The sequence below is a fragment of the Drosophila albomicans genome, chromosome X, assembly GCF_009650485.2.
Source record: "Drosophila albomicans strain 15112-1751.03 chromosome X, ASM965048v2, whole genome shotgun sequence".
NCBI classification, from domain to species: Eukaryota; Metazoa; Arthropoda; class Insecta; order Diptera; family Drosophilidae; genus Drosophila; species Drosophila albomicans.
In genome coordinates this window covers 24,330,426-24,358,186 of record NC_047627.2, presented here as the reverse complement: position 1 = coordinate 24,358,186, position 27,761 = coordinate 24,330,426, and the positions used below count along the sequence as shown (strand labels likewise).

At 40.6% G+C, this 27,761-nt stretch overlaps 4 protein-coding genes and 1 long non-coding RNA gene across 8 annotated transcripts; 3 read left to right on the top strand and 2 right to left on the bottom strand.

Moving 5' to 3' along the window:
- Positions 1-152: 152 nt before the first annotated feature.
- Positions 153-17,731, bottom strand: LOC117578039 (serine-rich adhesin for platelets). Of its 3 annotated transcripts, none has more exons than XM_052006817.1 (8): positions 17,515-17,730; positions 15,984-16,671; positions 15,024-15,901; positions 11,880-12,008; positions 11,009-11,818; positions 9,314-9,958; positions 4,661-8,414; positions 153-3,313 (listed from the first exon to the last, which is right to left on the bottom strand). In XM_052006817.1, exons 3-8 carry the CDS (start codon positions 15,864-15,866, stop codon positions 3,246-3,248), a joined length of 6,249 nt encoding a protein of 2,082 aa, XP_051862777.1. In that variant the 5' UTR covers positions 15,867-15,901; positions 15,984-16,671; positions 17,515-17,730; the 3' UTR covers positions 153-3,245. The 3 variants fall into 3 exon arrangements, with proteins under 3 accessions (XP_051862777.1, XP_051862779.1, XP_051862781.1); XM_052006819.1 differs by lacking the exon at positions 17,515-17,730 and adding an exon at positions 17,336-17,467; XM_052006821.1 differs by lacking the exons at positions 11,009-11,818; positions 11,880-12,008 and having other exon boundaries at positions 17,515-17,731.
- On the top strand, positions 12,791-15,093 carry LOC127565933 (uncharacterized). Of its 2 annotated transcripts, none has more exons than XR_007955304.1 (2): positions 12,791-12,982; positions 15,039-15,093. It is a non-coding gene; the product is annotated as an uncharacterized LOC127565933 (long non-coding RNA). The 2 variants fall into 2 exon arrangements; XR_007955305.1 differs by having other exon boundaries at positions 12,791-12,986.
- A 291-nt stretch (positions 17,732-18,022) lies between the features above and the next one.
- On the top strand, positions 18,023-20,509 carry LOC117578036 (histone acetyltransferase Tip60). Its single transcript, XM_034263154.2, has 5 exons — positions 18,023-18,196; positions 18,320-18,446; positions 18,505-19,771; positions 19,896-20,108; positions 20,218-20,509. Coding segments are annotated over exons 1-5 (1,662 nt in total). The 5' UTR covers positions 18,023-18,142; the 3' UTR covers positions 20,219-20,509.
- LOC117578038 (augmin complex subunit dgt4) lies at positions 20,433-21,223 on the bottom strand. Its single transcript, XM_034263155.2, has one exon. The coding sequence runs from the start codon at positions 21,054-21,056 to the stop codon at positions 20,508-20,510; it is 549 nt and encodes a 182-aa protein (XP_034119046.1). The 5' UTR covers positions 21,057-21,223; the 3' UTR covers positions 20,433-20,507.
- A 345-nt stretch (positions 21,224-21,568) lies between these two features.
- On the top strand, positions 21,569-27,123 carry LOC117572647 (tRNA (cytosine(34)-C(5))-methyltransferase). The gene is made up of 3 exons (XM_034255630.2): positions 21,569-21,734; positions 21,812-23,618; positions 26,697-27,123. Exons 1-3 carry the CDS (start codon positions 21,675-21,677, stop codon positions 27,005-27,007), a joined length of 2,178 nt encoding a protein of 725 aa, XP_034111521.1. The 5' UTR covers positions 21,569-21,674; the 3' UTR covers positions 27,008-27,123.
- The last annotated feature ends 638 nt before the right edge of the window (positions 27,124-27,761 follow it).

The window sequence follows — 27,761 nt, the reverse complement described above, 5'->3', positions numbered from 1 at the left end:
AAATATTTGTTATCGGAACGGAGCCGAACGAATTTTAAATTCAATTTTTGTTTTATATTATTCTTTTAGTTACACTTTTGCATGTACAAATATTGGTATTTTATTTTGTATATAAGTTGGGGACTTGGGATTAAAGACGGGGAAGGTATTAGTTTGTTTTTTTTTTTTTTTGTTATAGATCGTCGTAATTGTAATTGTAGTTGGTAATTGTAATTGTAATTGTATTTATATATTTGTTTTTTTTTTTTTTTTAATTTTATTTTATACTCGTAGTAGTAGTAGCATTTAATTTAGTTTAGTTTTAGGTAGTAGAGTACATACATATATATTTATATGTATATGTAGTATATAAGAAGTATACATTCATATAAATTTTAGAGGTTAGTTTTTGATCATTCACACACACTCACACACTTACACATTCACACGCACACTTACATAGTTATAAACAGTTAGCACTCACTCGATCTTCGGATAAGTAATTCTTTAAATTCTAATACAGAGCGTATTTTATTAATATATATAAGTGCTTCATCTTCTTCTTTCTTGTTTAGCTATCAAATAAACTTAATTTTAGTCTGTCTATGATCCATAGTACTCTCTCTCTCTTTCTCTCTCTCGCGTTCTCTATCCTTTTCTTTTTCGCTTTAACGAAAATAATATTTTTTGTTCCACACACACATTAAAAAGTCAAATTTTGAATAGAAATATAGCTGATATATGTGTGTATGTATAATATATATGTATATTTTTAATTTATATAGTTAATATTTATGTAAATAATGCTACTTTGGTCTGTTAGCCAACTGCTGCCAAACACGAAGCTCGAGCCACATCATAAAAACTAACTTTATTCTCTTTGTTCTCTGTTGTTGTTGTTTGCATAATATCAGCGAATGCAGCCCTGGATAGCCGAGTGTCACAGCACTTAGCTTTTGTGCGAGTGCTGTGCATGATCTCCCACGCTTTCTATCTCTCTCTATCACTCTCACTTACTCACTGCAAGGCTGAGAAGTGCACTGAAATTCGGGGCGAATGGCAAAAAAAAAGGAAAACACAACATTGAATTTGATTACAATCTGTTTTAGGTAGGAATATATGTGTATGTATGTATGTATATAGAGAGTGTGTAGCCTAATCTTTATCATATATGTATGTATATATATAGAGAGACAGACACACGATCCACCACATTTAGTAAATATATTATATATATATTACATAAATACACCCATAAGAAACATTTATATTATAGCCTAGCACATTTATGTATATCTATTTATATATATTTTATATATCTTTCTATATATTGTTAGCTTTTAACTGTTATCGAATTTTTGAGGTTATGTGCGAGCTGATCATGAGACAGAGACAGCGCTATTCTGTGTGTGTGTGTGTGAGAGGCTTTCTCTTCTCTTTTTAGCTTTTCTCATTCTCCAAAGCGTTTTATTTTTTTTTTACACACTGAACACCAACTAACTGCATTATCTTTTTCTTTTTTTTGTGTTTTTTTTCTTGATTTTTTTTCTTTGACATTCTCTCAGATTTAGTTTTAAGATTTGTTTGATATAGTTTGCTACTTTAAAATTGAAACATTTCAATGCGGCATTTAGTTTTTTTTTTTGTAATGCTTTTGAAAATTGATTTTTATTTTATTATTTTTAAGAATTTGATTTAAATAATTTTCTTGTTTCTTCTATTTTTTAATTTTCTTTTTTAATGTTTAATAATAATGATGTTTCGCTTTTTCGATTTTAGTTGTAGTTGTTGTTGCTTAGACTTACAATGATTTTTGAAACGGTTTACGCGTTTTTTTCTTTTCTTTTATTATTATTATTATTATTATGAATTATTGTTAAATGTTATGTATGTATATAAAAAAAAATGTATGTGTGTGTGTGTTTCTGCATTATTATTTATTAATTTGTAATATTATAGTTGATGCTTTCTTTAATGCCTACGCTTTGATTTGATTTTTATGGTTTTGCTTCGCTATTTTTTTGTTTTTCCTTTTATTTTGTTAAATTACTAACGCTCTCATTTTTTGTTTTTTGTTTTCTTTTTTTTTTTAGTTTTTTCTTCAACTTTATTCATATATTTTTCTTTTACTACTTCAAAGCCTTTTTTCTGGATGTGTGTGTGTGTGTGTGTGTGAGTGTAAAGTGTGTGTGTGTGTGTGTTTTGGCTCTGCTAAACGGCGGCATTTTTCGTTCAAGTGCGCTTCACCTCATTAGGCTTATGGCTGATTTGTTTGTGGTGGCATGCCACACACATTTATAATATGTTGCAACTTACATGACTACGTTTAATATTCTTAATATTCTGTGTTTCTTTCTTTCCTTTAATTTTTATACATATATATCTCGATTTGATTTATATCAAATTGTTTAAATACATATAAACGCAAATTTCTTTGTTTCTAGAATTTTTCCCTCTTGTTTTTCTTTTTTCTTTCTCTCTTATTTACATACACAATATTTAGTTTTAAATTTATGTTTTTCTTCCTTTTCCTTTTTCTTTTGTTTTGTTGCTTCTCTTTTCTTTTCTTTTCTTTCAATGTCGACATCATTTTCTTCTTTCTTTGCCTTAAGCCTAACAAACTATAAACTTATCTAGGCATTTTTCTTTTTTCTTTTTTTTTATAAATAGATCTCGTTTCTTTCCGAGTTCTAAACAAAAATTCATATTTTAAAAATTTAATTATCTCTTTATAATATGTTTATATATAATATTTATAGTTATGCATACTTCATAATCAAAGAAAAAAAAAAAACAAACAAAAAAAAAAAGAAAATTGCTAACAAAGAGAAAAAAAAACAAAAAACATTTTCAAATGCGCGTTAAAACTTTGAAGATTAATGCTAAATTTCTAAATATCTAAATAAATAGATTTCTCTTTTTGTTGTTGCTGTTGTTGTTATTGATTAACCAAACAGATAAATGTCTCGCAAAATAAAGATATACATAAATATAGTTAGGGGACATTTTTCATGGATTTCTTTTCGCTATCTTCTGCTGTCCAAAAAACCGATCTCAAACTCTTCTCTATCGATGACTCTTTTGTGGCCTTCAAACACAAATTTCTACACGCTGATCATGTTGTGCAATATATAATATATTAAAAATGAAATAATATAAAGAAGGAATTATCTAAGCAGCTGTTGCTGCTGCTGTTGCCAATGTTCATGTTGTTGTTGATGTTGTTGTTGTAAGTTGATGGATGAAGATGGATTTGATGTTGCCTCTTAAGTTTGCGACTCATTCTCCTCGTTGTAGATATAGACGTGTTTGCTTTTCACCACCGCATTCCAAGCTGCAATACGAAATGTACATCAATTAGAAAGGGATACAAAATATGCAAGTAAAAACAATTCTACAGCAATTAAGTTTAACAATAAGTTAGCAGTAAATGCTTTGCAGAATAATGATAATTGGTTATCTTAGAAATAAGCAAGTGTTTGTTTTATATATATCTATTGCAACCTAAACCAACTGGCTAAAGGAGTAACTATTAAACTTCATTAAATACTACTAATATACATCACAGTGTTTTTTTTTCATGTTTAAGAAATGAATGCACTTAAATGCTATGGCAGCTAAGCTAGTTTTAATATTCCTAAAACCAAATGCCTAAATTTCATTAAATACAAATATACAGCATAAATTGATATTCAAGTTTTTTCTTCACATATACAGGTTTCAAGAAAGATTTGTTAAAAATCTAATAAATGCACTGAAATTCTTTGGCAACTAAGCTAACAATAAATTAGCTTTACTTAAAAGGTTTTTTTCATGTTTCAGAAGCATTTGTAGAAAATATGCTGCTCTTATCCTATGAATGCACTTAAATGTCATGCCAACTAAACAAAATATGGTAATTTAAACTTCTTTCCTGATATTCTATGCCCTCTAATGCACATAGCTTACTTTACTTATTTGCCTTGCTTAACGGCCTCATTTTGGAGGCCCAACAAATTGGCTGTTAAGCGATTAAACTTACGATAAAGCAAGAGAAATATGTTTTAACTGATTAGACATAATAGAAATTACTTTCTTAAGTGTGATTGTTGAGTGAGTTATCTACAGTTACATTTAAGTGTCAATTGCAATGTGGCCACTAAGTTGAAGTGCCATAAAAGGCTTTAAATTGAAACAAACAAATTGGCCGTTAAGTGAGTAAACCTCAGACGAAGCAAATGTCTCTTAATTGAAATTACTTCTTCAAGTAAGAATATAGTTCAATTTGAGTGCAATTGCATTGTAGCCACTAAGTTGAAGTGCCGTAAACGGTTTTAACTTGGACCAAACAAAGAGGCCTTTAAGCTATTAAACGTAAGGTGAAGGTGACATAAATGTTTTACAACTGGCTAGAATATGTTTAAAGTTATTTCTTTAAGTGTGATCGTTAAGCGCATACAATAAAGTTCAATTTTAAAGCCAACTGCTTTGTGGCCACTAAGTTGGATAGCTGTCAAGGGCCTTAACGTGGACCAAACAATGTGGCCGTTAAGCAAATAAACTTAAGTGAACTTAAATGTTTTACTTAAACTTAAATGTTTTACAACTGGCTAGTCTATGCTTGAAATTTCTTCTTGAAATGTGATCGTTGAGCGAGTAAAGTGTAGTTCAATTTTGTGGCCACGAAATGCGAAACACTTACAGTTGGTGATGTATTCCACAATGAGTTCGGTGTTGGCCTGCATCGCCAAACGTGGCAACAGTTGCGTGGAGAGCGGCAGCGGCAATGGCAGTGGCAGCGTGATGGCAGCAGCAGCTGTTGCTGTTGTTGCTGATGTTGGGGCAGCGGCAACAAAATCGCTCTTCAGATCAGGCATGAAACTCAATTCGCGCAGCTGAGCGGCTTCCTCATCTTTACCCTCCGATGCCGCTGTGGCAGCTGTGGCATCATCGTAGGTCATATAAAGAGCTGGTCGCACTTTCGATTTGCCGCTCAACTGCAACTGTTGCTCCTGCGAGTTGCGGCGACTCGAGTTGGTGCTGAGTGCAGCTTCGGCTGCAGCGCGAGCAGCGGCAATGATGGCAGTTTCGATGTCGTTGCACGTCTCGAGCTGTTGCATCGGCAGCAACGGATCGTCGTGGCTGCTGCTACAGCTGCTGCTGCTGTGGCTGCTGTGATGACTGTGGCTGCTCGCCTTGCTGAGGAAATGATTCACCTGATCCTTGATGTGCCCAGCAGAAGTTGATGTTGATGTTGATGAAGTGTTTGCTGTGGCATAGATGCCGCTGTCGTTCGATTGATTTGCCATATTTGTGGCAGATTGTAGAGCGTTGGCATCATTCGTATTTCCATTTCCATTTGCGTTGCTGCTGCTGCTCAGCGTCGATGAGGAGGCCGAGGTTGAGCATGAGGCGGACGACGAGGCTGTCGAGGATGTGGACGAATTGTTAACGTTGTTGCTGCTACTGTTGTTGGCTGCCATCAACGTTGTGTTTGCTGCATTGGGCGACGACTGCGCCGCCTGCCCTGAGATCAACAGCATGTCCATGCACGCTGAATTATCGTTAGAATCGTTCAACAGGAGTTGCAACTGTTGTTGTTGCTGCTGCTGTTGCTGTTCATCGGTGGTAGCAACTGTTGGCGGTGTGGAAACTTCAGTCAACGTGCCCGTTGAAACTGTGGACGACGACGACGACGTCTTGGCAACCTTCTCCTCGGTCAGCTCCTTTTCACTCACATCATCGAACAGCTTCAGTTCGTCCTCGTTGAAGTCGCCAAAGATGAACTCGTTGTTGAGCCTGCCCAGCTTCGAGTCGCGATCATCGTTGAGTATTATCACCGCCGGTCGATTGCCCGCCGCCGGCAGCGCCGATGTTTGTGTCTGAGCTCCCGTTGAGGTTGTTCCACTGCTGTTGATCTTCTTCACGCCATCCGTTTGAGTGGCTGCTGTTGTTTTGAACGTAATGATGCCACTTCCGGTTGCTGTGCCGCAGCTAACAAAGCTAAAACTAACTGGAGGAGGTGTTGAGGCATCCTCCTGACTAGTTGTTGTGGTTGTTGTTGACTTTTGCTTCTCCAGCTTCTTGCTGTTGTTGTTACTGCTACTGTTGTTGCTGCTGTTGCTGTTGGTGGGCGACAGCTCCTTTGACTTTGTTTTCGCCTTGATTGAGACTGAGGTAGTTGCTCCTGTGGGGGTCACATCCAATTGCTTCGCTGCTGCTGCAAAGTTGTAGCTGTTGTTGTTGCTTCCAGCTGCTGCTGCTGTTGTTGATGGCAACGCAGACACATTGTTGACGCTGTGACGCTTTACGGTCTTCTCCAGTGCCGGATATTGCAGATCTAGATTGCTGCTGTAGCTGCTCGCATCGTGTTCAACGCTTTTGGACTTTTGCAACGCTGGCGGCGCCGACACCGAAGCAACAATCGAAGCAGCATTTGTGCTGTTTGTTGGCGTTACATTGGCAACTGTTGTTGCTGCTGTTGATGGCAACAACTGTGGCTGTGGCTGTTGCTGCTCCTCGGTATCCTCTGTGGCTGCTGCTGCTGCTGTTGCATTCAAGCTCTGCGAGTAGCTAATCAAAGCAGCAGCAGCCGAAACTGTGGCGCCTGAAATTGCGCCAGGCAACTCAGGGAAATCGGGACGCAACTTTGACTTGGCCTTCAGCTTGTTGTTGTTGCTGCTGGCGCTGCTGTTGCTGGCACTGCTGCTGTTGCTGCTGTCGAGTTGCAGTTGCTGTTGAGCAGCAGCTTCATTGGCGTCCAACTCTTCGCTGTTGTTGTTGGCCAAAGCTTCGCGTTTGTTGCGTGCAATGTCCGCATATGAAATTGGCGCAGGTGAATTGTTGTTGTTGTTTTGGTTGCTGTTGTTGTTCTTGTGTGAGGTGTGCTTGGCCTGGACGGCAGCGCGCTTGTTGTTGCTCTTCTTCTTGCCCGTCTGTATGGGCAGCGAATGCACCGAATCGAGATCACTGGAATCGGATTTCTCCGATGGCGGCATCGACGATGTTGACTTGCGACGCGAATTGTCTTGAGCAGACGAGGAGGAGGAAGCTGCCACCGAGTTGCCTCCGCTTGTGGCATGCGAGGCATGTGATTGCTGCTGCTGCTGCTGATGATGCGATGATTGCTGCTGCTGTTGATATTGTTGCTGCTGCTTATTATACTGTTGCTGCTGCTGTCCGTAATGATTGTTGTAGTAATCGCTACGCAAACGTTGCGACATCATGTTCGATGAGGCAGACTTTGTTATCTGTTGCATGCGCTGCAAGTTGCCACCGGTTGTGGCTGCCGCTGCCACAGCAGCATCGTCCATGGTGACGGCGCGTTGTTTCTTTGGCTTCTTCTTCTTGGTGACCACATGAAACTCGGCCGTCTCGCTGAGCACCGTGTTCAACGCCTCCAACTCGGACATGCGAGCTAAAGTGGGCAACGCCAAAGCAGACAATGTTGTGGATGTTGTTGCTGTTGCTGCTGCTGTTGATGTTGCTGCTGGCAACATTGTTTCTGACATTGCAGTTGGCAATGGCTCAGTCCAGTTGTTCAACGTTGGTTCACCCAAATATTGCAGCTCCTCGGTGCCCCAAGAGCGACGTTCGCCTTTGCGTGTGGTTGCTTTAGAAGAAGACGAAGTTGGTTGCTCTTGTTGCTGTTGCTCCTTGTTGCAATTCTTGTTGATGTCCGCCACCGAGGCTGAATTATGCTTGTTGTTGCCGCCTTTCTTGTTGCCAGCGCTGCTGCTGCTGCTGTTGCTGCTGCCGCCGTTGCTGCTGCCACCGTTGCCATTGTTGCGCATCATTTCGGTGGTTGCTGCCTGACGCTTTAGTTCATCGACTTCGATCTTGGCACAGCTGCGCAACTCTTCGAGTGAATTGCATTTCTTCAGCTTGTTCTGCTTCTTGCGCTCCTTTTTCTTTTGCTGCTGCACAGCAGCATTAGATGACGATGCATTCGCATCGTTCTCAATGTATTTCACCAGCTGCTCGACGGGATCTTTGCCTCGATAACCAGCCACTGACTCCACATCCACAGTTGTTGTATTCCTCTCTTGCTGTGACTTTTTCTTCGACTTGAGTTTCGTCAGTGGTTGCTGCTGCTGTTGTTGTTGCTGTTGCGATGTGGTTGTTGCTGTTGTTGAGGAGGAGGAAACAGCTCCGGCAATCATTGGCGTCTGCTGCTGCAACTGATTGTTGAACGTGGCCGAAACAGCAGCAGCCGCTGCCATCGCTGTGGTTGCTGCTCCATTCGAGTTGCCAGTGGACAGCAATGTGGACACACTATTTGAGCGCTGTTGCTGTTGTTGTTGTTGGCAACCATTGCCAGCACTTAAAGCAGAGCTGATGAGCGTCGTAAACTGCTGAGTGGATGAGGAGCCACCGCTGCTTGAGTTGCTGTTGCACACGTTGCTGCCGCCAGCGTAGCTGTCACTTAACGCATTTCCATTCTCATCGAACTGACGCTGAAAAAGATTAAAAAAATATTAATGAGTATTGCAACATTTTCAAATTCATTCAATAAAAAAAACATTTATGTATTCCTGACGAGAGCAATTGTTAACGCTGCTTAAACTCGATTTCTTTTTTCTTCTACTTTCATTCGAGTGAAAAAAGTAACATTCCTTTTTCTTATTTAGTTAAACGGATAAAGCTTGGTTTATTGATGTTTTCAGTTAGGTATTCTTCTTAAACATAATACATTTCTTACTTTATGAAATGAAAAGTAGAGTTGTAATTGGGGAACATAAACAGAAACTAAATGCTCTCTCGCTAACATTTACTCGTTATGAATCTAATAATTAAATTGTAGAGAGTAAGAATGTTTACAAATAAAGAAATACTTTTAGTTAGATCAAGAAAAAGAATAACTAAGGAGAAAACGAGAGAAACTAGAAGACAATGCGAGTTAATGCTTACTCGTTCATTCTCTCTCGTTGTAAAATTGCAGAGTGTACAAAAAAATTGCAAGTTAACTTAGAGAGTTATTAAATTAAAAAAAAAAAACGAGAGCGAGTGTTTTAAAGACAATGTCTGTCAAAATCGCTAATTGTTCTCGTTGCAAACATTCGTTATGAATCTAAGAGTTAATAGGTAGAGAGAGAGAGTTATAATGTTAAGAACTAACTAAAGAAAAACTTGTAGTTAGATCAAGAAAAGTATAAAAAGAGAACGAGTGCGAGTTAATGCTCACTCGTTAATTATTTCTTTCTCGTTGTGAAATAGCGAGTGAACGTATCGAATACGTATAGATGAGGAGGATGGGAGGAAGCCTTGAAGAAATTGCGAGTCCAAATTGCTTTCGTTGCAAACACTCGTTATTGAACACTCTCTCGTTGCAAACACTCGCTGCACATTGACTTACAGTTGTGGCCTTGGCCCCATGCGAGGCAACAACCGCTGCTGCCGCCGCTGTCATCATGCGTCCCATCTTCGCTGGTCGCATGTCAGCCGCACCGCCGGCAAACATCTCCGATGATCCAGCCACTGAGCCAGACTTGCTGGCGCCATCATTGACACTGCCGGAGCCGGAGGATGAGCCAGAGCCAGAGCCGGAGCCGCCGCTAATGCCGCCAACGCCATAAACGGAGGAGCAGGCAGTGTAGCTGTCATTGAAGGAAACATATCCAGTCTCCACTTTGCGCTTGTGATCCTCCATGCTGAGCGAGAACTGTCCGGCCGCATTGTTGTTGCCGGCAAATTGTTGCTGCTGCTGTTGTTGTTGTTGTTGCTGTTGTTGCAGCAACAGTTGCTGATTTTTAGAGGACTGCTCCAGCATGGAAAAATGAAGCGGATCATCGATTAGGAACTCTTTAACAGGCACTCCCGAATCCTTGTTGTTGCCTTCGCTCGGATACTGTTGTTGTTGTTGTTGCTGCTGTTGCTTTTGCATCTGCTGATTGAGAGCGCCGAGCAACTGCTCGCAGTTGAAGGACATGTGATTCGTCGTCGTCGATGAACTGGGAATTCTCTTTGCTTTGCGCGCCTCACGTAACGCTTCCAATTGTTCCTATTCAAAAAAGCAATCAACAAAAAAAGTAGAAACATTTTTCAATATTAGTTTTTCGTTTTCAATTGACACACGAAGCAAGTTTAGTACAGAAAAAATTGCTTAAACATAATCGTCGAGTTTTGCTTTTCATTTTCTAGAACTTGACCCGAAACCGAAATCAAAAGGCTAAAGCGAAGCTCTTAATAGAGCGCGATCAATGGAGTAACGAGTAGCGAATAACGAGTGGCGAGTGAATAGCGAAGGAACGAGTGGCGCACAAACAAATCGAGCGAGTGTTTGTTTTGAAATGGTATTTGAGAGGAGACAACAAAAAGGGCAGCTCGGTCTCAATATGATTATGCTTAAGAAAAAAATAAAGCAGAGTATGAGAAAATATGGGATTAATCAAAATACATGCTAATGAGAAAAGATTACAGAAACATTAGATCAGTTAGTATGCCATTGTAAAAATAATAATTAAACCAATTTCTTAGTAAAAAACATACAAGTGAGAAAGAAATATAGGAAGGCAAAAGAAAAAGAATAAAGAAACATTAAATCAGTTAATAGCCATTATAATCTTAATAATGAAGTCCATTTTTTCGTTAGTTTGTTAAACACTTAACTTAAAATCAAAAACTAAAAACAAATACAATAATGATGATGGTTAATTTGGATTGTATATTAAAGGAATAAAGAAACATTAAATCAGTTAGTATGCCATTTGTAAATACAATAATAAAGCCAATTTGTTTGTTAGTTTGTTAAACAAAAATTAAATACAAATTCAAAACAAATACAATAATGAAATGGTTAATTTGGATTAGATATTAGAGTAATGCTTGAGAGATGAGTTTTGGTTTTGTTTTGATGAAGTTGATGAGTTGAGGTGAGTGAGGAGGGAGAGTCAATTGATTGATGGATGGATTGATTGATGGATTGATGAATGGGGTGTGTGGTACTAACACCAGTTGGTTGGGTCGCAGCTAACGCGTGATAGATTATCTCCCACAGAGTGTCGTCCAATTGGAATTCCAACATACAAGTATCTGAATCGTCATCGCTTACCTGCCGCTGCATTGCTGCAACGACATCATCAACATCGAAATCATCGAATATCCTCGATGATGATGACGATGATGTTGCTGCCGTTGTTGTTGTGGTTGTTGTTTTCGTGCCTGTCTCATTCAGTTGACTGGGCAAACTGCTGCTGTTGTTGTTGTTGTTGCTGGCATTCGGATCATGAGCATTGTCGCTCATCATGAGCGCTTGCTTCAGCTTTGCATCCATGCTGCTCGCCTCGAGATTAACGCTGCTCGGCAGACTTCCGCCTTCTCGTTGTCTCGCTGAAACAGACGAGTTGCTGTTGTTGTTCTTGGTTTTCTTGCTGGCCAAGGCAGTATTTTGATTGCTGTTGTTGCAGTTGTTGTTGCTTTGCTGCTGCTGCTGCTGTCGTCGATTGGCACGATTGGCGGCGTTGCCACCCAGCTGATAATCACAGTTGAAACGTTGCGTTGCTGCCGTTGCAGCTGCTGCTGACGTCGTTGCCAGCTCGCTGCGATGCGTCGCCTCCACCAAATCCTGCAATGAACCTCCTTGCTTATGTCGCTGATTCGCTGATCGATGATTTGTTGTTGTTGTATAACTGTTGCTATTACAATTGATGTTGCTGTTGTTGTTGTGCGCTGCTGCTGCAAAGTTGCTGGCGCTGCCAACGCTGCTGCTGTGGCTGTGATGATAGACACCGCCACCGCCACCACCGCCACTGGACGTTGCTGCTACTGCTGCTGCTGATGCGGCGGACGTGTTGCGTGCTAACGAGTTTTTAATGGCACGATAAGAATTCTCCTCGTCGTACTCAGCCTTTTTGAGCATTTGCTGCAAAAGTATGGAAAAGTATTAATCTATAATAATGTATGGTAAGGGGGAAAATACGCACCAGAAAACGCTCGCTTTTGTTTTTCCTGTCGCCAGGATTGCGATACCAATAAGCTTCTTCGAGTAGTTTCTTCAACGATGCGTCGTCGAGATCATTGAAATCGCTATCCTCCCACGTATCGTATTTTGTCTGCAATTTGTTTGTGCGTGTTTTTTACAATAAATTATGCGTTTTTTCTTTGCTCCTCTTCTTTTTTTTTCTACTCTCCAACTGCTTCGTGTTTAACCTCAAAAATTATCAGCAGGAGTGTATATGTATGTGTATATGTGTTAGAAAGAGGCATACAGCAAAAGCAAGGTGGAGAGGGAGCAGGAAAAAACTGTGTCACGATAAATGTTTAACTAAATGTTTCACAATGCAGTTCACTTCACTTATATACAAGTTTCAACAAATTCAATTCAAATACAAATTTTTTTAAGTCCGTGCGGTTACAAATTTGAACGACGACGTCGACGTCAACTGCGGCAGCGGAGTCGCGGCTTTGGCCACACGAAACAACAAAACGTTCAAATTTTGCGGTTTACCAGACAATTAATTAAATAAAAAAAAATATATATATATAAAGATAAAAGCAAACGAGAGATAAAATTAAATAGACACAAGTGCAAGTGCAGAAAGAAAAAATAACAAATTTGTAAATGTAACTAGCTTTTTTTTCTGTTTTTCGCGTTCGGCCTGCCGATCTCAACTCAAAAGCGCAGTTCGCACTACGCACACACACACACAGCCACACAAATAGGCATGCCTGCGCGTGCATGCGAATGCCAATATGTGTGTGTGTGTGTGTGTGCGTGCGTGCGTGCAATGGAAGGAGCAATAAAGCGCCGTGGACAGCAGCACATAACGGCATTTGTCCAATGCCGCTTCCAATGCAGAAGAGCAATAAATGAGTGAGCGGGTAAGCAATAGTGTGAGAGCTGATCAACGGGACTTTTCGTCAGCAGTATGCAACACTTGTTCGCGAAAAAAAAAAAACGTCACACGCACACAAACACATAGAAACGGAAATTTCTAAACACTACAAGAGAAATAAAGGAAATCCAAACAATAAACGAACGAAAAGAAATTACTGCGCAAGTTAGTTACTCAAGTGTGGACAATACGTATGTATGCGTGTAAACGAAAAGGAAAACCGAAAAACGTAAAACAAACAACAACAACGACAACAACAAATATAATAATGTGGCTAAAACATACGAGCGTACAATACACATGCTACATGACGTACATATTTTGTTAGCAGTTTCTTTTAGTGCTGTTGTTGTTGTTATTGTTGGTGAGTGCACGTGCATATGCGTGTGTGAGTGCAAGTATGTGTGTGCAAGACAGAGAAGGAGAGTGAGATCGAGAGAGGGAGGGGAAGGGGGAAGGCGAAAAAGCTGTCGATATTTATAGAACATTTTTGTGCGATTTTATTGGGATATGTAATTGAGAAATTGAAAACAGTGAATATGACGTGCGACCTCTGTCTTGAAAAATAATCAAATAAATACTACACACATTTTCTATATGTTTGTGTGTGTGTGTGCGTATTTTGCGTAGCTTTGCTGATGGGAACGAGAACGGACAGAAAAACCACAAACGAACACACACACACACATGCAGAGCTTAACGTGCTAAGCAACAGTCACTTTTTTTTTTTAGCTTGTTGCGTAGAAAGTTCAAGCTAAAGCAATCATAACAAAAGTAGCAATGAACTAACTTATGGCTCAACTTAAAAGGAAAATGTGACAACAGCAAATCGCGGGGAGGCGGAGGAGGAGGGGGGAAAAGTTGAGAACGCATTTTCAGAGGTGACGAAACAGGTGTTCAAAGCAATGGCCAAGTGGGCACGACTTTGGGATACCCTACAAAATATTAGCTATCAAAAGTGTAAGCTGACTTTTAATCTATACAACAGACTGACTTGATTTTAATATATAGAATATATAAAAATATATTGAGCAAACAAAAAAAATGGCTTTAAACCAATAAACAAGTTGAATTCTCTTTTAAAATCATGATGATCTATTCAAAATTAAATCATGAACTCATTCTGAATATGGATTATAATGCATTTTGTAGAAAGGAACCACAAATCAATAATGTATTGAATACACAGATAAATAAAATAAATAAAAATTGTCTAAACCCACAAAACAACTTGAATTTCCCATTTTATTAACTCCTATATTCAAAATTAGATCGTAATTAAATTTGTAGCAAGGAACCATAAAATAAAAATATTTTTAATTTTATATTAAACCAAATCAAATGCATTTTGAATATTGCAAAATAGGAACCAACAAATAATAATAATACCCTTTAAAAAGGTTATGAAATATGAAACTGTAAATTTAAAGATTGAATGATGATAACTTTTCAAGACATCACTCCAATTAATAGTTCCTTATACAAAATTAAATCATAATTAAGTTCGTAGAAAGTATTTTGAATATTCTAAAATATGAACCAATAAATAATAATAATGTTACCCTAGAGAAAACATCCTTATGATATAAGGATCTATGAAAAAATAGCATAGAAAAAGGTTATTAAATAACTATCCATCTAAAAATCGATTACTCATAACATTTCAAGATTTTATATCATTTCATATCAAATAAATAATTCAACAAAATAGTTCCTTGATCAAAATTTGATTTGTAGAACGCATTTTATATATAGTAAAATAAGAACCAAATAATAATAATAATGTTACTCTACAAAATGGTTTATAAATAACTATCTAACTAAAAAGTAAAAGATTTTTAAACAGCTAGCCATCCAAAAATTGAATGCTTATCAAATTTCAAGACACCAGTCCAACTATTCCCAATTCCTAATTCCCAATTTCAAGTTCTGTTCATTTGTACATCGTCAAATATGTTTAGTCTATAGACGGATAGATAATGTGAGGACTTTTTTCTATTATTTTCTACGTCTTTGCAGCATAAGGTTGTGAAATATTTCAACCCTTGGTCAGACAAGTCAACTTGATTAGGTCTTAAAAGTGAGCTGCGTGCGTTTTTATGTGCCACAACAGAGTTGCATGCTTAGCTATTAAAAAGTGGGTGGCAAGCAGGTGTGGCAAGGTTAAGAGGCAAGCAGATACTGCTTCTGAAAGGGAAAGGAAAAGGGAAAGATAGGGACAGCATTACAAACCTTTTTCTTTTTCAGACGCTTGCCCACGTTCTGGTCATCTTGTGTCTTGCCCTTGGTGGTGGCGCCGCTGCGTTGATGCAACGCCGTTGCCGTCGCAATCACATCCGGCGCCGGTTGTCCCATGACTCGCAACAGTGGCGTCAACTTTAAGCTGCTGCTGGCAGTTTTGCTGCCACTTTCAGAGGCCTCCTTATTGCTATTGCTGCTGCTCTCGACTGCAGAAGGAACAGAGACAGGAATAGAAGCAGCTGCTGTTGCTGTGGTTGTTGCTGTTGCGGTGGCAACTGCATTTTTATTGGCCGGACTTGGACTCGGGCTTTTCTTATCACAAGCCACATGATTTTGGCAAAGATCTTCAGCAGCTGCAGCAGCTGTAGAGTTTTCGGTGCTGCCACTTGCGTTGTGGGTGCTGCCAACTGCACTTTTTGCGGTGCTGCCAACTAATGCGGCACCTGCATTGTTGCTACTGCTGCTGCTGCTGCTGTCATTGGCTGGACGCTGCTCCAGCTTCACATTGTGCGACATTAAGGTGGTTAACTGCTCCTGGAAATAGGGCGTCGGTGTCGTCTTAGTCGATGTCGTTGTTGTTGTGCTCTCACTCAACGTGCCAGCGGCAATCGACACAATGGGCGTATCCGGTATTATCGCTTGGATCTTTGTCACTAATGTTGCAATATCGTTGTTGTTGTTGTTACTGCTGCCTGTTGATTTGACCTTGATGAGCTGTGCAGTTGCCGCACTGTGATTGTTGCTGCTGATGTCCTGTGCTGGTGTTGTCCTGGTGGATGTTGATGATGATATAGATGAAACACCAATTTGTTCATTGTTCATCTTTTGTGGCATATAACAAACAACAAAATGCCATTCAAATTACAACGCTTTAAAAAAACGAAATGAAAACAAGAATAAATAATATTGAAAAACAAATTGAATATCTCTCTTTCTCTATCTCTTACTTACCAACTACGGCTCCACTTTGTTTGCTTTGCAGATCCGGATGTCCTAGGAGCAACACAAACAAAAGACAACAACAACAAAAAAAAAGAAAGACAACAGCTGTCAAGGCCGCCGCGCGGTTTTAGCCTCCGCAGCTGCCGCCGCCCAACAGAGGGCGCCTCTGTTGTCCCCACACACTAAGCTCGCTCTTGCTTTGGATTTGACTTTGGCTCTCTCAACGTTGTTGTTGTTGTCTTCTTCTTTGCGCTCGCCACCGAGTTGTTGTTGCTGTTGTTCATGTGTTGAAGCGAAGCTTTGCCCAAAACTGCAGTTCTTGTTGTTGTTGTTGTTGTGTCTGGCGTAATTTTCGTTTTTTTTTTTTTTTTTTTGCACTTTTCTACTGTTTATTTCGCAATCGTATATTGCGGTTTATTTTTGTTAATCAAACACACTAAACTCGAATGTGTTTTTTTTTCGCCCACGCACTATTCTTGTGTTTAATTGTTGTTGCTGCTGCTGCTCCCGTTGTTGTTGTTGTTTCCTTCTTTTGTTGTTTGTGGTGTTGAGTTGTTGAGTTTGCTTTTCTCTATAGTTTTTTGTGTACTGTTCTTTTGCTTTTTCCTCCTCGTCAATTGAATGCAGCCAGCTTAATTTGCTTTGTCACTAACCAACAACAAATCCAAATGGTTCACATTGCCGAGCTTCTTCCAGTCTACAATAATTTATTGCAATTGCAAAAGCAAACAACAAGAATGAAATGAAAGCAAATGCGAATTGTCGCAAAAACAACAAAATTAAAGAAAATTCATTTTTTTGCCTTCTGCCAAAGCCGCGCACAGCAAAATCTTGCCAATAGAGATGAGCGATATTTACATATGCGCGCTCATCTCTAGTGGCCAAGCGCTGTTTTTTTTTTTTCGTTTCGTTTTGTTAGTGGTTCATCTCTACTTCTGGCTAATGTTACTTTCAACAGCTGCAATGTCTGTTTTTATTACATATTTTGCGTTTTGTATTTGTATTTGAAAAAGGGTAAAAAGTAAAGTAATTGGTCAATTGCCGACTGTTGGCTGGCTTTTTTTTTATGTATGGCATAAAAGTTGCGTCGACAGCCCTGGCAAGCTGTTGTCAGTGGCAACACTAGCGCAAACACGTCATTTTGCCACACAGTTTTTGTTGTTGTAGCAATTTACAAATACGTACTATTCGCATGAACACAGATATACAATACACACACACACACACACACACGCGCGCACATACTCGGAAACAGAGCGAGAGAGAGTGAGAATGAAGGAAAGAGACACAGCATTCATTCAGCAACAAATATCTGTATGTGTATTTAGTTGCAAATTAATATATGTACTAGCTGCGCTTACTTTGCACTTTCAAATGTTGTTTGTTAATCGCATTGCCATTTGTTGTTTTTTTTCTTTCTTTTATACATATGTTCGGCACACACAGGTACGCACGGACTTAGTTGCTTATGCACCTTCTATACTACTACTACTACACATACACATGTACATTTGTATGTATGTATGTACATTTTTCTGACCTTCTCTTCTGCAGCACATAGCGAGAAAAACACACATTTTGCATTGGCCGGGCCAGCATAAGCACATTAACAATTGTTGAACGCAACGCAATGCATAATATTGCATTAAACGAAATGCGAATGTTTTAAGTATTTGCGTTGAATTTTGCACGAGAAACGTAAAAAATTCTGAAAAGAACGAACACTTTAGAGCGCAGTTTGTTTTGCTTTCCAACACTTTTGGCCTGCCTTGCCCAGCACTGCTGCTTGCCTTTGGTATCGAGTAGTCGAGTGCGCGCAAGCTGTTAAATGCAACCCTGTGTATAGCGAAATTAACGTTTTGCAAGCGCAACATTAATATTGTGATTAAAATAAACAGATAAGCGAACTACTAATATAAATAAATAAATAGTGTCAACCTTGTGCTTTATTAATAATATTTTAATGCTATGTAAAACTTGTGTATCGACAGCAGCTTAACAGGAGTGCATACTGTTTATAACATTAACAGCAGGCCCCGCTGTCGATAGACAGACATCATTCACATTCCGATAATTCTTGTGCCGTAAACAGTGCGAAATTGAAATAGTTATTTATTTAACTTGAATTGAATTTGCTGCTGCTGCAGTGAGTGTTTAATTTGTGCAAAATGAAAACCAAATACGAGTTCGACGACGATGTGGCCTCCATATGCGAGTCGACGGTAAGTACGACGCAAGTGCATATTTAGCATGTTAGCATGCATGCGAAATTCGCAGTAAACACTCATCTCGCTATCTCGCTCGCACTCTAATGCATTTCCCATGCACCACGTGCAATTTCGCAGGCTGCGTTGACCGAAGGCTGCCGCCTGTCCGTGCGCATGCACAAGACCGACGACTGGCCGCTGGCGGAGATAGTGAGCATCAAGGAGCTCGACGGACGCCGTCAGTTCTATGTGCACTACGTGGACTGTGAGTAGTAATGAAGTACGAAATGATCAGCAGCAATAATTGTTTAATGTTTTGTTAGTCAACAAGCGTCTGGATGAATGGGTCAATGAGGATGATCTGGACACGCGCAAAGTACAGTTTCCACGTCGCGACGGTCCACAAACAGGCACAAACACAGGCGTCACAACGCCCAAGCGTCATCATTCGCTTGCCGGCAGCGTTTCGCGTCCCACATCGCCGCAGCCTCAGTCGACGCCCGGTGCTGCGTCCGCTGGTGGCGGTGCAGGCGGTGTTGCAGGTAGCGGAATTGCAGCAGGCAATTCATTGGGCCACAACAACAGCAGCAACAATACCGAGTTGGTGAATAGCAATAATGTGTTCGCCGCTGCGCTGCAGAAGCGCTTTAATCGTCGTCGCAAGCAACACGCTGGCGCAGCACATTCAGCGCAGCCAGCCGCTCAACAGGCTGCAGCTGCTGCACAACCGCCGCCGCCGTCGTCACAGCTGCAACAACAACAACAGCAGCAGCCGCAGTTGCCACAGACACCGCAAACGCCACAAACTCCGGTTCATGTCACTGGCGACGCCGCTGGCATCATGCCCAGCACCCCGGGACAGGAGGATGGCTCGCAGGACGGGAAGATTGCAACGCCACGGCAATCGGGAAGCATGGTGACACATCAGGACGATGTGGTGACACGCATGAAGAACGTCGAGATGATTGAGCTGGGACGTCATCGCATTAAGCCATGGTATTTCTCGCCATATCCGCAGGAATTGTGCCAGGAGAGTTGCATCTACATCTGTGAATTCTGTCTCAAGTACTGCAAGAGTCGCAAGTGCTTGGAACGCCATCTGTCCAAGTGCAATCTTCGCCATCCGCCGGGCAATGAGATCTATCGCAAGAATACGATTTCATTCTTTGAGATCGATGGACGCAAGAACAAAGTGTATGCCCAGAATCTGTGTCTGCTCGCCAAACTGTTTTTGGATCACAAAACGCTGTACTACGATACGGATCCGTTTCTGTTCTACATTATGACGGAGTTCGATTCACGGGGCTTTCACATTGTTGGCTATTTCTCGAAGGAAAAGGAGAGCACCGAGGATTACAATGTGGCGTGCATTTTGACAATGCCGCCGTATCAGCGCAAAGGCTACGGCAAACTGCTCATCGAATTCAGCTACGAGTTGTCCAAGTTCGAGGGCAAAACGGGCTCCCCGGAGAAGCCATTGTCCGATTTGGGGCTGCTTTCGTATCGCTCGTATTGGGCACAGACCATCCTGGAGATACTCATCAGCCAGAATCCGAGCACAGACGGCGAGAAGCCGACCATAACCATCAAGTAAGAAGGGAGTTGCTCTCTAAAACAAAGAGACAAACCAAATGCATTGCATTCTGAGTGAAGACAGCAACCTTAGCATGTTTTTCCACCAGTGCTTTAAACATATTTATCTCTTTTCTTACAGCGACATCTGTGAATGCACCTCGATCAAGAAGGAGGACGTCATCTCGACCCTGCAGAATCTCAATCTGATCAACTACTATAAGGGACAGTACATTGTGAGCATCAATCGGGAGACCATCGAGCAGCATCAGCGTGCCATGCAGAAGCGCAAGATACGCATCGATTCCAAGTGTTTGCATTGGACTCCCAAGGATTGGTCCAAGCGCTCCAAGTGGTAAATGAAGCCGGCGGTGGCATTGGCAGTAGCAGAAGACATCTCATTCGAGTCCCTTTTATGATGTGCATCCAAACACTAATCTTGCGTTTCTTTTCTTTTCTCGTAGAATTGCGCTGCCTGCTCTCTAATCTAGAATTAATCGACACACACCCACCGAAAGTACAATAAATGATTGCTTGCATAACCAACGCTTGACTTGGCGACTTCCATCTATCATCAGTCATTCAGCCATCAATCAATCATCCATCAACAACAAACAGTCAACAATGTCAACCAACAACAACATTTCCATCTTAATTATAATCTTTGATCATCAGCGTTGTATTTTGTTGAAAATGTTCCTTTATTAATATCGCAACTAATATATAATATATGTATATATGATAAACCAAATGACTATGGTGTCTGCATCTCTTTTATGTATTGATCCATCGCCACCAGCGTTGCCTTCTCAAAGTTCTTCTCCACGTTATCCAAAGTGCTGCACACAGATTTCAGTGTCTCACGATTCTCGGCAAAGTTTCGCTGATATTGGGCCAATTGGTCGCGTGGCTTGCAATGCTGCCGCTGCAGCTGCTCCTTGCATTCCTCCAGCACACGCACATCCAGCTCGGTGGGACGACTTGTTCTCGAGAGGATCGCACTCGATGTGCTCAATTTGCGGATGGTGTCATCCACTTGGGTGTCGTTGATTTGCGTCTGCGGTGCCTGCAACGCATCACTGAGCAACAATTGTTTGTTTAGGTTGGCCAGACGAGCGTATTCACGTTGATATTCCCGCTTGGCGTCCATGTAGATGCGCGCTTGCTCCTCCACCTGGCGGTGCATTTCCTTCTCGTCGTCCTTGTAGCGTTTGATGGCCTCCAAGTGCAGCAAATACTGTATATCGTCCATGTCGTTGTTGCTGTTGCTATTACTATTGTTGGCTGGGGGTGTCGCCTCCATAATTTTGCAAATCAATTAATTTTAAGTTGATTTGTATTTTGATTTGAATAAAGGCACAAGCTCTTATCGATTGCCAATCGAAAAATGTGCAATTACACTTGTTATCGATTGGTGTGCGCAGTTGTGTATTAATTTGTTTACTGTTGTGTATCTACTGAAAAGTGATTATTTTAACTAAGTTTATTTGTCGTCATTATTTTCAATTTATTAATGTATGATTACAACTGCACTTAGATTTTTCATTTTAAAATATGCGCTCTTGTGACGTCACAATTGCGCAATACTTGTTGATTGCTGTTAAGCATCGCTTAGTAATTATCGATAATCGTTTGTAGTGAGTGGCCAATGCAACTGAAAATTAAGTTATGCTTACATGTACAAAAGTGACTAAATATTTTACAATTTTGTTTATAGTTTTCGCATTCTTCTTTTCAAAATGTGCGTCGCACTGGCACGATACTTGTTGAGTGCTGCAAAACAGCGCCTATCGATAGACGATAATGGTATCGATGCTTCACGCACCTTCACGATTAAACACGTGTGGCCGGCGGATTTAATAAATAGAAACGCATTCGGCATTTCAGTGTTTTCGCCTTAAATAATTGACGAGTTTGTACGATGGCCCGTGGAAAGAAACAGAATCCCTTTGCAGCACGCAAGCGACAAAAGAGAGAAATCGTATGGCAATCCAACAGTTCAATTTAACCCAAAACTTGTTGAACTCGGCACAAATTCTAACGTGTGTTTGTTTTTAGGGAAATCCGCCAGATCGTCGCTCGGAGCCGTACAAAGAGATTGAGCGCGACAATGCCTGCTTCATCAAGTACTATCAGCTGCAACGCATTTGCGCCAACGAAGAGGAGTGGACGCAATTCCTGGAAAAGATTCGCGATAATTTGCCGGTCACATTTCGTGTGACGGGCTTCAAGGACGAGGCGAAGGCGCTGCTGAAGATCATCGAGACGCAAATGTTTGCCGAATACGTGCGCGGCGCTGCCGAACTCAATGGCCTGCCCGAAGAGCAAGTGCAGCGTCCACTGTGCCTGCCTTGGTATCCCAATGGCATGGCCTATCAGTTGAATTTAACACGCAAGGATATACGACGCTCCGAGTCGATGCACCGTCTGCACAATTTTCTCATTGTGGAAACGGCGGCGGGCAACATCAGTCGCCAGGAAGGCGTCTCTATGATTCCACCCGTGGTGCTCGATGTCCAGCCTACGGACAAAGTGCTCGATATGTGTGCGGCGCCTGGTTCGAAGACGGCACAGTTGATAGAGGCGCTTCATGCGGCGCCCGAGGAGCACAAGATCCCTCCGGGATTTGTGCTGGCCAACGATGTGGACAACAATCGCTGCTATATGCTGGTGCATCAGGCCAAGCGCTTGAATTCCCCGTGTCTACTGGTTACCAATCACGACAGCAGCTTCTTCCCCAACATGCTGCAAACCGATCCCGCCACGGGCAACAAATCCATCCTCAAGTTCGACAAGATCCTGTGCGATGTGCCGTGCTCCGGCGATGGAACGCTGCGCAAGAATCCCGACATCTGGCTGAAGTGGAATCTCGCCCAGGCGTACAATCTGCATGGCGTCCAGTATCGCATCGTGCGACGTGGAGCCGAGATGCTTGAAGTGGGCGGACGTTTGGTTTACTCCACGTGCTCGATGAATCCCATCGAGAATGAGGCGGTGGTGCAGCGCATCATCAAGGATTCGGCTGGTGCACTCGAGCTGGTGAATGCCTCGCAACTGGTGCCGGGACTCAGGTACAATCCAGGCATGACCGATTGGCAGCTGGCCACCAAGGAGGTGGATACAGTGTTCAAAACATTCGATGAAGTCCCCGAGAGTCTGCACACGATCATCCGGCCATCGATGTTCCCGCTGCCCGCTGAGGAAATGACTGCGATTGGCATCGAGAAGTGCATGCGGATTCTCCCCCACATGCAGGACACTGGAGGATTCTTTGTTGCGGTGATTGAGAAGCGACGAGCGCTGAGTTTCGAGCAGAATGACGTCAAGGATTTGGAGAAGAAAGTCGAGGAGAAGGAGGAGCCTAAGGAAGACAATCCCGAGGCGGAACAAAAGTCCGCTCCGTGGGGACCACAACGGAAGCGACGTCGTCTGCATGGCTTCAAGGAGGATCCCTACATATTCTTTGGCGAAAAGGATGCCGACTACGATTCGCTGCAGGAGTTCTATCAGCTCGACGGGAGCTTCAACAAGCGCTGTCTGCTCACACGCTGTCAGTCGGATCGCAAGAAGAACATTTACTATTGCTCGGAGGCGATTCGTGATCTGGTGCTGAACAATGAGCACAACATCAAGATCATCAACACGGGCGTCAAGACTTTCGTCCGCTGCGAGAATCGCCACACACAGAATCCCTATCGACTCGCCCAGGAGGGATTGCAGACCTCGAACGGTTTCATTGGCAACTGTCGTCGCATTCAAGTGGAGCGCGACGATCTCGTGTTGCTGCTCAACTGCACCGATCCCACGAAGCCGCCGTCGACGCACGAGCTCAAGCAGGTGACGCAGGATCGCTGCAAAGAGTTGTGTAAGTTACGCTTTAAAAAGTTCAAAAGTCATTTAAGATCAAGCTGCAGATCAGCGAGAAGTTAGGAGTAAAAAGTAATTGAAGATCATGCTACAGATCAGCTCAAAGTTATGATCAGATATGACATTGGTTTGAAGAACCAATTTAAGATCATCAAGAAAGTTGTAAAGTAATCGAAGATCAAGCTGCAGATAAGCGAGGAGCTAAGATCAGATATAGCTGCGTATCAAAAATATTATAAAGTAATTGAGGATCAAGCTAGAGATCACCTCGAAGTTATACTTTTTGTAGAAGCACCTAGGCTATATCTAGGTTTCTAGATCCTAAAGTTATTGAGGATCAAGCTACAGAACAGCTCGAAGTTATGATCAGACTTTATGATCATAATCACATCATGATCGCAAACAAGAAAGTTATAAAGTAATTGAAGATAAATCTACAGATCAGCTGGAAGTTAGGATTAAATATAGTTTTCTTTGTAGATGAACAGCTGGAAGTTATGATCAAATATAGCTTTTGTAAAAGCACTTTATAATCATGATCAATCACTGCTTAGCAAGATAGTCATAAAGTCATTGAATATCAGCTCGAATTTATAATCAGATATAGCTTTGGTTTGTATAATCACTTTATGATCATGATGATTACGTAGCATGAAAGTTGAAAAGTATTTGAAGATCAAGCTACAGATCAGTTTGATCATATTACCATATATTGCTTAAGTTTGTAGAAATGTTTTGTAATGATGATCTCAGTGTAGCAAGAAAAAGCTGAAGCTTATTTCTATAAAATTGCTTATCATATACATATTTAAATAGTAACTGGTGACGAAGCTAAGGATTGGCAAGATCTTGTGTATCGATAGAAATCCAGTTTCTAAAAATGTATTCCATATTATATAACTTTATAGTTATACATAGTAGATAAATATAGTGTGAAGAAAAGATGGAATGGTTTCTCAACATCATTGAAGATATATTACAAATGATGGGAACTATTCAAGGAAGGTAAAATCAGTCAACTAATCAATTCACTTAAGATTAGATAAAAATATTGACTTAGCGTAGGTTTATAAACATCGTAGTATAGTATAGGATGAACATTTACATCTAATGCATTTCTATACTCGACACTCGAAAAAAAAAAAGTAAAATCGAAAATGTCTTATCGTTAGCCACAGTTTTGATTTCTAAATACAGTAGGTCACAGCTTATTTCAACCACCACCAACCGACAACTTTGAGTTAGTGTACTGGCCAAACTAAAAGAGGTATTAACTTTATTTAAACGCAGGATTTTAGTTTAATGTTTTAACATACAAGATACCTTTTCATTTATCCTCTAATTTTTTGTTTACTATATAAAATTATTGAAAAACAAAAAAATGCCAAAAAAAAGTACCACAGCTTATTTCAACCAGCAACTTTGCTGCTGTGCAAAGATCAGTTTCCTAGGAAAATAACGGTTCTTTATTGATCTATTGCATTGTGTATAGTATTTTTAATGCTTAGAAGTTAGATTTTCGACATTTTAAGCTTTAGATCTCAAGAGACACGCGTATTTTACAAAATGGGTCCATGAACCACAATTGAGAAGGAAAATGACGTCATAACTCCTTTAAAAAATGGATTATCCCGTCCAAAAATTTATGAAATGATGCATCTGAGTGTTTAGACGGTGCAGAGCATCATTAACGGTATTTTTTCGCGAAAATATAGTGCATTAGAAGAGCAAAAATGTACCCAATGAAATTTTTAATGAGACCGACGCGCGTTATATTGTCCGGAAAATCGGAAAAATCCAAAATTTTCGCCACCAAAATTGGCCAGTGTTATAGAGGAGGAATTGAGTAAGGCGTGCCACCCAGAATCAATTCGAGAGTACTGCGGGAAAGTAACTTTAATGATAGTACAAGACGCAAGAAACCGTCTTTAAGGCGCGCGAATCAAAAGGCTCCTTTGAAATTTGTCAAGGAGCATGTGGGAAAGGATAAAAACTTTTGGAACTTAATCATATTTGTGGACGAGTCCAAAATCAACATTTTTGACTTGGTTGGAGCTCCATATGTCGGTCAGAATCCAAATTCCGGGCTTCAAAACATAAATTTAAAGCCTACAGTCACGCATTACGGTGGTAGCGTCGTGGTTTGGGCCTGTATGTCCACAGCCGTAGTCGGAAAACTCAATTTTATTGACGCGACCATTCACTAGAGTCAATACCTAGTGGTACTGAATGTTGATTTGATCCAAAGTGCAGATAAACTGGGCATTAAGGATGATTTCCGCTTCTACCAAGACAATGACCCTAGGCTTAAGGCAGGAATTAGGCAAGATTGGCTGATGTGCAACTGTCGTCATGTCATGAAACCATCAGCTCAGTAAATTATAATGTCAGTAAATAAATGTTGTAAAAAATTTTTGGGCCATTTTGGACCAGAACATCGGAAAAAGGCCAATTTCCAACAAATCTAACCTTAAAACGGCTTTAGTGGAAGAATGGGACAAAATTAGGCCCTATATCACAAAAAAATTGGTGGAATCTATTCCAAACTGTCTGGAAGGAGCTAATAACCAAGAAGGAGGTCATACGAAATTCTAAATACACAGTTTAACATATTTATATTTAGTTATTTTCAGCTGGTTGAAATAAGCTGTGGTACTTTTTTTTGGCATTTTTTTGTTTTTCAATAATTTTATATAGTAAACAAAAAATTAGAGGATAAATGAAAAGGTATCTTGTATGTTAAAACATTAAACTAAAATCCTGCGTTTAAATAAAGTTAATACCTCTTTTAGTTTGGCCAGTACACTAACTCAAAGTTGTCGGTTGGTGGTGGTTGAAATAAGCTGTGACCTACTGTATATGCTTTAAAATTGGGACAAATTCAAGATAACGCATAGTTGTTTTCTGCTAGTGATGACAAATTGCGATTAGAGATGACACATTGTTTACCCACATACGATAATGAATCATTTGATGTTGTAGCTCATTTTCAAATGAATCAAATATTAAGAATAACTTTTGTGAATTAAATTTAACCACTGAACTAGATTACTTACTGAATTATCTTTACTTCTAGGCGTGGGCAGCTGTATCCTCAAGTATGTGGACGAATCCTTTACGCTCTTCATTGTCGGCTGGCGTGGAACATCGAGTCTTCGCGCCTATGTGGCCAAGGATGAAACGGTTCACATTCTGCGACTTCTCGGCGCCGATGTCAGCAAATTCGAGATCAACAAATACGAAAAGGCAAAGGAGGCAGCAGCAGCCGCTGAAGCAGCTGCAGCTGAAGCAGCTAATGGAGCGGAACAAAAGGAGGAAGAGAACGAACCAGAGACGGAAGCAGAAGCGAAGCCGGAAGAGACGCAGCAGGTTGCCATGGAGGTCTAGACAACGATGCCGCAGTATAGCATTTAATCCTTAAGCATAATTAATCATGATTTATTCCTGTGTATCGAATGTTGTGATGCTAGAGATGAATTACAGACGATTCTTTGTTCAAGCGACGATAGTCTTTATACTTTATATGCATATATTTCTATATAATCAGTTCTTCTGAACAACTTTGCTTTCCCGAGAGTTCTGCGACTATTTCAAGGATGAACGAACAACAAATGAGAGAGGAATACTAGATTATATGGAAGGCGCATTCTGACAGAATAAATTTATATTTTTTTTTATTTAAATAAAAACATTTTACTGTAATGATTTAATTGCTGAACTTATTTTAGTGTTAGAAAAAACGTTTTGGCTGACACTCTGGTATATTTTGAATGTATATCTATATACCAAATATAGCCCTCGGTATATTTTGTACACTATGGTATACTTTGAATGCACAACTGCACAAAGTTTTAGCTGCTCACTAAAATAGCAGTTTTTGATTTTCTTCCACGAAGAGGACCTATAAGGAAGTTCAGTATTGTTTAAAATGTTCTCACGATGTTTTTTCATGCCATAAATTATGAATCGAAGCCCGAGAACTGTGATGCGATACGGAAAACCACAATTGTAGAGATCCGACGCTTTTCAGCAAAGTTAATTCTTTTGCCTTCTCTAGGGATATTAAAGCACTGCTATTTCAAAGTTCACAGCTGCATATTCTTGATCAGCGTCAACAGATGCGACGATATAACCATATTCG

Excerpts from the sequence above, each read along its gene's own strand:
- LOC117578039 (XM_052006817.1), bottom strand. The coding sequence starts at position 15,866 with ATGCCACAAAAGATGAACAATGAACAAATTGGTGTTTCATCTATATCA. Across the intron at positions 12,009-15,023 it reads AGCGTCTGAAAAAGAAAAAG|ACAAAATACGATACGTGGGA; the intron begins GTTTGTAATGCT and ends AACAAATTGCAG. Across the intron at positions 8,415-9,313 it reads ATGGGGCCAAGGCCACAACT|CGTCAGTTCGATGAGAATGG; the intron begins GTAAGTCAATGT and ends AATCTTTTTCAG.
- LOC117578036 (XM_034263154.2), top strand. The coding sequence starts at position 18,143 with ATGAAAACCAAATACGAGTTCGACGACGATGTGGCCTCCATATGCGAG. Across the intron at positions 18,197-18,319 it reads CCTCCATATGCGAGTCGACG|GCTGCGTTGACCGAAGGCTG; the intron begins GTAAGTACGACG and ends GCAATTTCGCAG. Across the intron at positions 18,447-18,504 it reads CTATGTGCACTACGTGGACT|TCAACAAGCGTCTGGATGAA; the intron begins GTGAGTAGTAAT and ends ATGTTTTGTTAG.
- LOC117578038 (XM_034263155.2), bottom strand. The coding sequence starts at position 21,056 with ATGGAGGCGACACCCCCAGCCAACAATAGTAATAGCAACAGCAACAAC.
- LOC117572647 (XM_034255630.2), top strand. The coding sequence starts at position 21,675 with ATGGCCCGTGGAAAGAAACAGAATCCCTTTGCAGCACGCAAGCGACAA. Across the intron at positions 21,735-21,811 it reads AGCGACAAAAGAGAGAAATC|GGAAATCCGCCAGATCGTCG; the intron begins GTATGGCAATCC and ends GTTTGTTTTTAG. Across the intron at positions 23,619-26,696 it reads GGATCGCTGCAAAGAGTTGT|GCGTGGGCAGCTGTATCCTC; the intron begins GTAAGTTACGCT and ends CTTTACTTCTAG.